This window comes from Stegodyphus dumicola, chromosome 7, assembly GCF_044657685.1.
Source record: "Stegodyphus dumicola isolate Sdum_Otavi_A_Nest chromosome 7, ASM4465768v1".
Lineage (NCBI taxonomy): Eukaryota > Metazoa > Arthropoda > Arachnida > Araneae > Eresidae > Stegodyphus > Stegodyphus dumicola.
The window spans coordinates 28,245,208-28,256,378 of NC_140774.1; the positions used below are offsets into that span (position 1 = coordinate 28,245,208).

At 34.0% G+C, this 11,171-nt stretch overlaps 1 protein-coding gene across 1 annotated transcript in view; it reads left to right on the forward strand.

The window, feature by feature from the left end:
* LOC118199199 (dynein axonemal heavy chain 3-like) overlaps nucleotides 1-10,738 on the forward strand; it is a 229,218-nt gene extending 218,480 nt beyond the window's left edge. Inside the window, exons 75-76 of the mRNA XM_085820011.1 lie at nucleotides 4,502-4,591; nucleotides 10,347-10,738. Of these exons, the coding sequence (XP_085676137.1) occupies nucleotides 4,502-4,591; nucleotides 10,347-10,553 (297 nt within the window). The 3' untranslated portion in view covers nucleotides 10,554-10,738. The remainder of the gene's footprint in view (nucleotides 1-4,501; nucleotides 4,592-10,346) is intronic.
* The last annotated feature ends 433 nt before the right edge of the window (nucleotides 10,739-11,171 follow it).

Genomic DNA, 11,171 nt, shown 5'->3' on the forward strand with positions numbered 1-11,171 from the left:
CAAACTACAAAATTCAAATCTCATGGATCAAAGGACATAGTGGCCATTTTGGTAATGATCAGGCAGATGAATTAGCCAAAGAAGCAGCTATTAATCAAGATGGTACTGAAATCATCATTCCGTGGCCTCGCTCGAATTTCAAGTACCAACTAAAACAACTTGCTTCAAAATCTTGGCAAGATTTGTGTAACAATGCTCCACAGGGAAGACGCACATATAACTTGATGCCCAATGTAAGCTTAGCATCTCTGAACTCGAATCCTTCCCTAAATTACTTTATAACAGGACATGGACCCTTCCCCACATATTTCTACGCAAGAAATTTGGCAAACTCTGACATCTGCATATGTGGGGAACAGGGAACTCCTGACCACTACGTTTTCTCATGCCCCTTAACTGAGGATATTCACATAAAATTCCCAAGAACTGACCTCCTGGCATTCCAAAGATTTTTAATTAAAGATAAACATCAATATCCAAAGTTTCAGAAAATTATGCAACGACTCTCTTCCTACGGCCTAGATCTCTGTCAAGTGTAAATCCACATACAGTTTAAACTTAGTGAACTTTTACATGCTGTAATTATGGACAAAATGGATCCGCTCGTGAACTGAACTTTATAAACTGCAATAAACCAATATATCTGAAATAACCCATGGACACCTACCTCTTTAGCATTATTATAAAAATTCATTTAACATTGTGTTGCCAGTACTAATTATAATTATCTCATTATGTTTATTTGTTTATTAATTATGTTTATCTCCTATTTTTGTTGCACCAAATCAGATGTTCAATTTATCTTGTGAATCTCAAATTGTATTCCTATTATTTTGTAATCTACTTATGCCCTACACCATTATTTTTAATAAATACTGGATGCGGGGCGTACTGTGGAATTGCACGATGTACCATAATAGGCAAACTTTAGACCTTTTGAAAAGCTTCAGTTTATGCAAATTCTTATAAAACTTGCAATTACCCCCCCCTTCTTTTTTTTTTTTTTTTTTTCTCAAAGAGTTAGTATGGGAAGGCATTACCAGTTGACCTATGGTACATCGCTGGTGTCCCCCATACTTTTACCTTTACCTTTACCTGTAACATCAACAGCATAATTAGGGTTATAATATTTTAAGAAAAGATAGCTCGGGACATTTCGCGAAAAATTAATTTGAGTGTTAAAAACTCTTACGACTTGTGTTTTATGAAAGTTTGCTTCCCACGGACATCCAGATAGCACTTGCTTTCCCTGGAGCAGAGTGAAAAATTATTTTTTCATTGATACATATATAGTATTATGTGTTGCTGCGGTACTGTATTCTATAATATACATATGAATGTCCAAAAATTAAATAGTTAAATAAAAGTCTAATTTGATTTAATTACTTTTCTCCAGTCATTGCCTCATCGCTCTGGAAAATGTTTCACGGGTATTCACCTGACTCCCTCCATAGCTAGCAAAAGTTACAATTCCATCAACAAAATATCAAAAGCTAAACTGCGTACATTCTGCGCCATGCTTAGAGTGAATATGTAGATAATGCTAAGACGTGTTAATAATTTTATTCACCAAGATCCCCAAAATTACCTGATTTTAACGAAAAAAATCTTTATTAAAATAAAAAAAAAAAAAAAACATTATTAAGGATTAATGGTATTCCCCGTCCCCATTCTTTTGTGAATTAATAATTTCTTCTTCAAACCATATAAGCACTCGCTTAAAACTCCGATCATTTTTCAGTTTTCAGGAACAGCCATAGACATAATTACGAATTCCTGACGTCTGTTAATTGTACGCATCACGAATTCGATCCTAAATTACAAACCGCATGCAGATTTCGTCACATATTAATTAAGAGCTAAATTTGTTTCACCTTTTATTTTAATTTCATGTAAATGCAAAAACAAAGACGACAAGCAGAGGAGCGTACAAATAAACGTATTTCTTAATGTGATATTGCCACTGCCGAATCTTGGCCCGGAATATCAGGAAGACTAGATATAATTTTTTTTTTTTTTTTTTTTTTTTTTTTTTTTTTTTTTTCTAGTGAGAATGTTTAATTACGGCAATGCACGCGAGAGCTAGTTACCTAAGAAAAAGGATCCCTTTGTGGAAGACTTTTTAATTTGAAACTGGCTTGTATGCGCATTACACATGGGGAAAACCACGAAACGCACATGCAGCCAGCCCGTTCGCCGGGACTCGAACCCCAGACCGAACTGCCAATGTTCAGCGACTTTACCGTTCGGTCACTTGTGGGCCCTGTTGAGAAGGAAGGATAATAGAATCCACACTTACTTCAGTTGTCGAGTACCTTTCTGAACAAGCTGATTTTGCTATATAAAACTATATAAAAACTAATATCGTGCTCCGGCTAGAATTGTCGTGGTTTTCGTGTTTTCCCATGAAAGAAATTCGAATCTGTCAAATTTTCGTTCTAAAAAAGTGGAAAATAGTCTGATTCCACATTTCCTAAAATGAAAATTTATTTAATTACAAATGTAAAGACGTCCAGGTACAAGTCTCAGGAAATGTTGTGGCATTCCGATAAGCTGAGATGAACAGAATCTGTTCGATAATAATGCTATGCATTTCTTCGGGATCATCTTAAAGAATCATTTGCTATGGAAGACCGTCAGCAAAGAGGAACAAGAGTAAATAAATAAATAAAATGACTAAAACTCATTAATAATTTTAAAATTAAGTAGTTAATTATTATCTATTTAATTAATGTTTATAAATTGTTATTTAATCAATAATTAATATATAATTAATTAATTATATTTAATTGATCATTATTAGATACTTAATTATTATTTATTGAAATAATTAAAGATTGCAGTAATTATATAATTAAAATTAAATAAAATGTAAAGAAATAAATTTAAATTTAAGAAGCGATTTTTAATATCATTTTATTGTTAAAATAAAATTTTCGAAATAAAATTTCTACTATTATTCAGTTACATAAAAGAATGCCGCAGCCTTCTTATTCAGAGCTACAGTGTGTTCCGGCTGGAATTATGATTTATTACAAAACAAAAACTAAGAAGCAACAGAGCCGAAATCCGGTGGGCTCCGGCCCAATTGAAGCTCTGATCGTAGGGGGGGGGTTCTTTTATCATCACAAAAATTAAATATACTTAAAGTAAAGCTGATGAAAATTCCGGGGCGAAACAGAATGAGGGTATGAGTGGGTGGAAACAAAAAATGAGGGAATCTTGTTGAGAGAGAATGTTTTCTTTGATCGCGGCTTTCTGCTCATATAATTATAGCCATCAAGCAGATGTGTGTCAGGGGTAAAATGAGTCCTAAATCTGACTCCTAAGGATGAATGTAAAGTTGCTGGTTACGCTTCCCCCCCCTTAGTGGATACTGTTGGGAAGACGATGGACGTGCTTGAGCAGTTTATCTCAGTATTTCACTCTTATTGTACTCGCTGTCACTTAACGTACATTTAAGAACACAAATTTTCCTTCCTGCAAGGATAACTAACTGTAAGCATCGATAACAATACATACAATGACATGGTGAGAAATTTACGCCTTCTTAAGCAAACTCCCCCAAATTTATTGCTCTTCTTAAAGGAAAGGTTTCCGCATGTGAGTGGGGGGGGGACTCTACTTAAACGTTTTATGTTCTCATGAGTTAGTATTTCTATGGAAATAGCGTTTTGCAAAGTCTGCTTCTTGTTAAACTAAAACGTTAGGAATTCTAAATTTGTTTCTCTTTAAATTGTGGTTCAGTTTTATAAAAAGTACCGCAGCTCATCTTATTTACGGCTCCGGTGCGCTCCGGCTAGAATTGTAATTTATCTTAAAAATTGAGAAGTATCGGAGCCGGTCTCCGGCGCAATTTAAGCACTGCATGAAATACGCGAAATGAAAGCAATAAATACCATGAAAAGTTCCCTTCAAAGTGTTTACAATGTTTCGCTCTAAATCTGCTCCGAAAATAGTGAATTCAGTGTCATGAACTAAAATTATTTAATTCTGCGTTTATTTCAGACGTTATGGAAGATTACATTTTTTGTTTTGGACTACTGTAGAATCGAGGATCATTAAAAGTAACAGTGGTGCCATCTCTTAAGGATTTTGTAAATTAAATATTGGTACATAGTTGAATCTTATATAACGTAGTACCAAAAGAGAGAACTGTCAGTGTTTTTAAATTCATTATATTTTAGTATATTTGTCCTCTAAAAAATTCTGAAATTTGTTCTCCATACGTCATCTTTGCATTTACAATAATGATGAAAAGCCTTTTGGATGATAATAATAAATAGAAGTCTGATATTAATCAAAATTTCAACAAGAGTTACGCAAATGAAAATTAGATGAATTGTTAAAAGGAGTGATTTTTAAAATATGCACAAAGTGTGTGTGAAATATGTTACATTTCTTACTCTTTTCCACCTCATTTCTAGCTTACTTTTGTAACATATTGAGTGGTCACTAATTTAGAATGTCTTCAAAAATTATTGCTTTTGTTATCTTTAAGGGACTGTTCTTAGAAGGCGCCCGATGGGATCGAGAAAAAATATTGCTCAATGAATCATATCCCAAAGTTCTTTACGATACTTTACCAGTTGTATCCTTTCTGTTGTTTGTCTCTTTATTTATTTAATTCTTGTAATGTTATATATTTCGAAATATTTTGTGCATTTTTTACACATATTTCACTGAATAAATAAAAAATTTAAGGTGATATGAAATAGATAAGAATTAAAACATTATTGGTCATTCAAACTGCAGCATCAGGCAAAGCACATCCGATAGAGCAGAAATTTGCTGATGCGTAAATCACGGCAGAATTTTTAAATGATTAGCAGTTCAGTACTTATGCAAATCAGGTGTATCTACAAGATTTGCAATAAAAATTCAGAATGTACCTGATCATTGTACTTACTGGAGAAAAGCACGTCACTGAGTTAAAGAGTACCGTTTGTGTTTAGTCTTCAGGTTTTACTAATGCAGTTATGACAAATTCGAATCCTTCAATTCTGAAAAAGATTCGAAGTTCAAAAACTTGAAGCTTCGTGCCTTTTTCTATGTTCGAAATTTTCGAATTCTTGGCTGAAAACCCGCTAAACGGTTTCCCTCAAAATTTTGAAAATACTTATATTATTGACGACCAGTAAAAGAAAAGAAAGCTATTGCTAATATTTCAGTGATATCAGAATAAAAAGTGAAGTAGGCAAGCATCAAAATAAACTCAAAACGAGTGTTTTATTATTATTAAGATTTTCATTAAAGTTTCTACTTTTTACAAATTGTGTGAAATGGAGTAAACGAATTAATTTTGTAATCTATTAAAATAAACAATTTTTCATTTTTCTTAGTTTTCTAAAGAAAATTTAGCATTTGATGTTCGTGTAATTCTTGAAATAATCCTCCCCTCCACACTTATTTTTATTTAAAACGTTTCGGGGAAAGGAAACAATTTGAACTGTTATTAAAATTTTTTTCTTTCAAATTGTGTTAAGAAATAAACATTCTATAACGACGTGTTTAAATTATGTATTTAATTCAGTAAATTTCATTTGTATCTTTTTTATTAATATAGGTGCATTTTGAAAAGCTATGCATTAAATGCAGATTTCAATTTTTTTTTTAATTGAAAAGTTTATACATTAAAATTCCGATAATCCGCTACTTCGAATTCAAGGCATGCACGGGTTAAAGAATTTTTCTGGATTATAGATTATGTTTGCAGGTTTTTCTCTTCATAATTTTCGCATGAAATTTGGATTGTTTGCATGTGAATAATTAATAAAAATAATAATCTTGTTTGCATGTGAATAATAATAATCATACTTTAAGAATTATTTAAATAAGATGTGTTGAACACAAAATTATTTTTACATACAATTTTGTATCAAAATACAGTGTAATAATAATACAGTGTACTTTCGATTATCTGGGGTAATGCAGGGACGGCAGGCACATCACGGATAATCCAAACTATCATTTTTCTTGCATATTGTATGTATTTATTTCTTAAAAAATTCAGAAATTTTACTTTGTTTTTGAGAACGCTGAAATATTTATCGAACTTCATTGCATATTTTTCGAAGTGATAATTTTTCATTGCATTCAAATCTCATTTGTCAACGAAATCCGATGGAATTTCAACAGAAGTCACGGCTGTCTCGGGACTAATGGACTTGTCATTATCTTCTTCGCTTATATTTTCAGTATCATTCTCTGCCTCTTCTGTTCTTGTGACATTTAAAACGATATCCGCGTCATTCAAGCATTAAAATCCCTTCTCACAAGTAAACCTTCTCTCCTTTGATACCGGTTTTCCGGAAGCCCGTATATTTTCTGAAAGCTTATGTCACAAGTAGGAAAACTGTAAAGTCTTACGGTCAAAGAGGCAAGCGTTTAGGAGCTGCAAAGTATCATTAAAATGCGTATAGCTGAACATATTCCCATAATGACCTCTCTATTTCTTGTATGTTAATGCATTATCTGCTTCCAAAGTACCTGATGGTAAAGTCCTACAAAAAGAGCATATACCTGAAGGACGTATGGGAAAAATCCAGCCTCTGGATATTCATTTTTTTTAGACACTACAAATCATTGTTCGTTACGTAACGGGCACAATCATTATCGAGACACAGGAGCACATTTGGCATTGAGATAGTTGTCTGTCCCTGCAGTCCTTTTCCCTATATTAGTTCAGCGCTCCTCGTTTCAAGAACTTGATTAAGTATGCTTTTTATAACGGCGGATACTTGAACGACGAAACTGGATTGTGGATTGCGCCAACGAATCACTGCTTTGATTCACTGACAAATTATGAATGTAGAAAGTGTGAAGTTATAGCTTTTGTAAAATGTGCCTATTGTGAACTGTCTTTCTGTCCGTCTCACGGTTTATTTGATGAATTGCACATTGGTTGTCTCTTGTAATAGATTTTGTTTGAAGTCAATAACATGTCACATTTTCGACTTTCCAGCGTATAGTTTCTTTTCAACGAGTTTTTTCTTCCTTTACATTGAGATCTCCATCTTCTTACCGTATTATTAGTTCATATCAATACGTAAAAACAAGCATTTTAACGACCTTTGGTGTCATGTTTCCAACACTTTACTGATACGTTGTGTGTCCTATAGCTCCTAAACGCTTGTCCCTCTGAAAGATTTCACAGATTTTGTACTTGTGACATAAGCTTTCAGAAATTATTATGGATTTCCGGAAAACCGATATCAAAGGGGAGAAGGTTTACTCGTCAGTTAAGTCGCAGTCAAACCATTACTCGATGCTTTCCCGATCGTCCTTTTCGAAAAGTTTTAAATTTTTTGGCATATAACTTCAGTTATTGCCTCGGCTTCTTCACAATTACATAAATCTCCGATTTCTATATTACAAAGAATCTTTCTCCATGATCGAACCAGTGTTATTGGTTTCACTTTCGACCAGACATTTCCTACTCCGTATTTGGCATCCAACTTCATTTTTCAGCTTCATTTAATGCATTTTCAGAACTGCATTAAATCATCATCTTCCTCGTGCAAAATGAATTGTGTGAATCGTTGAAACTAAGCCTAAAGACACATTTCAGCGGTTTTTAGAGCATGCTCGTACTCGCACGTAAAAAAGGGGGGGAGGGGACAGTTCTATATCTCCCGTTTTACTGGGCCGACTGGCGAAATTCATATTGCGTTTTTAATGTCTCGAAATTGCGACTTAGGATATATAATAGATTTATATATAGCATTGTTCTAACATAGGTATTTTGACACAAAATGGGACTTTTTCTGAAATAGCATACCAATTTTTTTCCATATTTCCATTCTACGAGTTGAAGTATGCCTAATATTAAATTTTGTAAAATTTGGTGCGAAACTGAAGAAGAAATTCAAAAATTTATCTTGGCGCAATTTTTTTCACTTTGCGCCAAGAATAATTCACTTGGCGAACTTCTCAATATATGGCAACAAATTTTCCTTTCCCTTCCATTGTGCAGGACGGAAAAAAGTCACATCGTTCCCTAATTTTACATTGTGTATGAGCAGAAAAAAAAAAAAAAAAAGTCTTATCGTGTTCCTACTTTAAAATAATTTAACAAGGTGCCCAAACCACATTTGATGTTATTATCGCTTTAAACAAACATGCAAAATTTCAAAACGTGCCAATCTATAAATTCACGTATATCTTCGGAAATTTTGAATAAAAAACTGTAATTTTTTGCAGGTATGCTTAAAAATACGTCTACGTTAAGACGACTGTAAAAATTTTGTATGTTATAATTCAACATTTTTTTCGAAAAATTTATAAAAATTATTTTAAAATACAAATTTTAAAAATAAATCATAAAAATGGGCTAATTTTATTTGGAATGAACCTAAATTTCGAAATGTGAAAGAAAGAATCAAAATAGTTTAATAAAAAAAGAGATATTAAATATATATCAAATTCAATTAACATCGAGGAGCTAAAATTTTGAGAGTTAATTTTTTAAAAACTACTGGTGCGAATTTTACAAAACTTTGCAGTTTGGCATAATTTGAGTGGTAGAATCGAAATATGGAAAAAAAAATTGACGTGTCATTTCAGAAAAAGTCCGATTTTGTGTCAAAATTCTCATATTAGAACAATGCTATATATACGTACATCTAATACATATCCTAAGTCGCGCTTTCGAGACAGAAAAAACGCAATTTGAATTTCGTCAATCGGCCCAGTAGAACGGAAGATATAGAACTGTTTTTTCCCCGCAGTGTACAAGAGAAAACACTTGAGAGAAAAGCAATATATTGTTATGAATTGTCCAGGCGAGGTAGGGTAGCTTCCCCGCAAAGCAGGTTTAAGGTTGCCATAAAATGGCAATGGAAGGCAGGGTTGTCACTTTTGGCGAGAAATCGCTTGTTTGGCGTCAAAATTGGCGATATGCCATAGACGGATGGAGAACCTTCTGGAACGAATTCTTACCGATTTAGCCCAGAATGTTCTCGAACACAAGCCAAAAGCTATATAAAACCTGCTGACACGCGTAGTTAGTCCGTGCACGAGAGTCGATCGAGTTGACAGTCGGTCAGTGGGTTTTCGAGTGTACCGAGTCTCTTAGTGTATCGCGGTTAGTTCATCGTCGAGATAGTGTGTTGAGCTCCGAGAACGACTGAAGCGAGGAGTCGGGAGCTGTAGTGTATCGTCGAGTGCATCGCGAGTTGTAGCGTGGAGAGTCTCGAGAGTACGTGGAATACCGAGAACGACCGAGCAGAGTCGGGAGCTGTACTCTGGTGCTTTGCAGTGAAGCTGTCTCCACCGTTATAGCCTGAAATTGTGAAGGCGTGTTTATAGTAGTTCTTCGACGACTGTAAACGTGATTTTGGAGCTGTCCTGATTAATATTGGCTAAATAAAGTGTGTTTGGATACTTCATCAAGTGCTGTCGTCGTTATTTACTCCAAATCCACGTGAACCCTGTACGAAAGTAAAGGAAATAATGTAACAACTATAAGGAATATATTCATAAAGAAGGATTTACATAAAAGAAAATATACAATCTATGTTTAATGTAAAAAGAAGGCGCTGATGGGATTGATGGAGATATGGGAATTCTAGAAATTTTCCATGACACCGGTGGCAATGGCACCTCTTCGTAAACTGATATGGATGATTTAAAAACGGATAATATATTAATCATAATTTTAAGATTTGTGCAGCCAAAAAAATATAAACTCATTGAAAGAAAAAATTTTAATGCCACTAACATCCTCCCTCCCCCCCCCACACACAAAAAAAAATTAAATATTAACTAATAGCAAATAGACTAAACCCATCGTTTTAACACCGTCGTCGTTAACTTAGAATTTTGAAGGGGATTTTAATGCCCTGGCACACCGATGATTTTATAACGATGCTGTGATTTAAAAATGTCGGTACCTTTAATGGAAGTCGGTAACTATTCGCAAATTGAGATTTGAAAAAATTAAGGAGTTGTCTTCATATCAAATGAAAAAAAAATATATTTGTGGGTTGGCATCGTTCATTTATAATCGGATGACGCGACAAGCTGTGGGAGGAAATCTTTCACTTTTTCACTGACGAAGGCAGACGATTCCGCCATTAAGACGATGACGCGATTCAAAGATGTTTGCTTATGAAATACGATTCCTTCTCTTCGTTTGTGAATAATCTCACCTATTTCCTTCTACGTATGTAATTACTTTGTAGTTTGTTGCAACTATTCATGTTTCATTAAATATTCAAGTTATTTGTAAATTGGACTAGTTTATTAGCCCCTAGACAGCCACATCGGAAGTAAGTTTACAGACATCATATTCCTAGACAGTAAGTACCGATTCTACATATTTATGCCTTGATTTAAGCTTTTAGATATGGATCAAACCGACGAAAAAAGAAGATTTCGTGTCTTCGCCTTCGTACAGCTGTCCTGTGTACAAAACAAGCGCCCGCCGGGGTACATTGAGCACCACCGGTCATTCCACCAATTTTGTGATGTCCATTGATCTACCATCTGACAAATCTGAAAAGCACTGGATTAACAGAGGGGTAGCAGCCTTGTGCCAGCTTAGTGACTGAGCATGCTTATCATGTGCGCTGTGGCACATCAGTAGATTTTTCAAACAAGAGCCAAGTTCATTTTTATAAGATTGTGTTTTTTATTGCACGGCATAAATTCTGAATTCAAATGTAATTAATTTTAAAATGCTGATTTCCTTTCGAAGTATAATCAAGATTTAATTAAATGGATTTTGCATGTTTAATGTGATTAATTCTGTACTGAACATATAGCTATGCATAAGACACACAATATACAAAAAATAAATAAATAAAAGAGGAGAAAGATTTTTAAAGACGATTTAATTTTAAATAAATACGCAATTTATTAGTCCGAAGGGGCGTTAGACCCAAAGAGCTATTAGTCTCAAAACGGCATTTTGCTTCGTTTCACTTTCTGCATCGATTCACTTTTCGAACTGTCGCCACGAAATATTATCGCCATGTATTTATTATATTTAAAGAAGCTACGTAATGAAGAATCTGCATGAACGTGTGAATGTTTCTCGTATGTGAAAAAATAACGGTACCCTCAGCCATCCAATTTTGAATAATATAGTCCTCCAAACTCCGGGCGCTTGGAAGCCCGAATTTTGAATTTCTAATTTGCTTTATTATCTATTTCAAATTTTGTAAAAC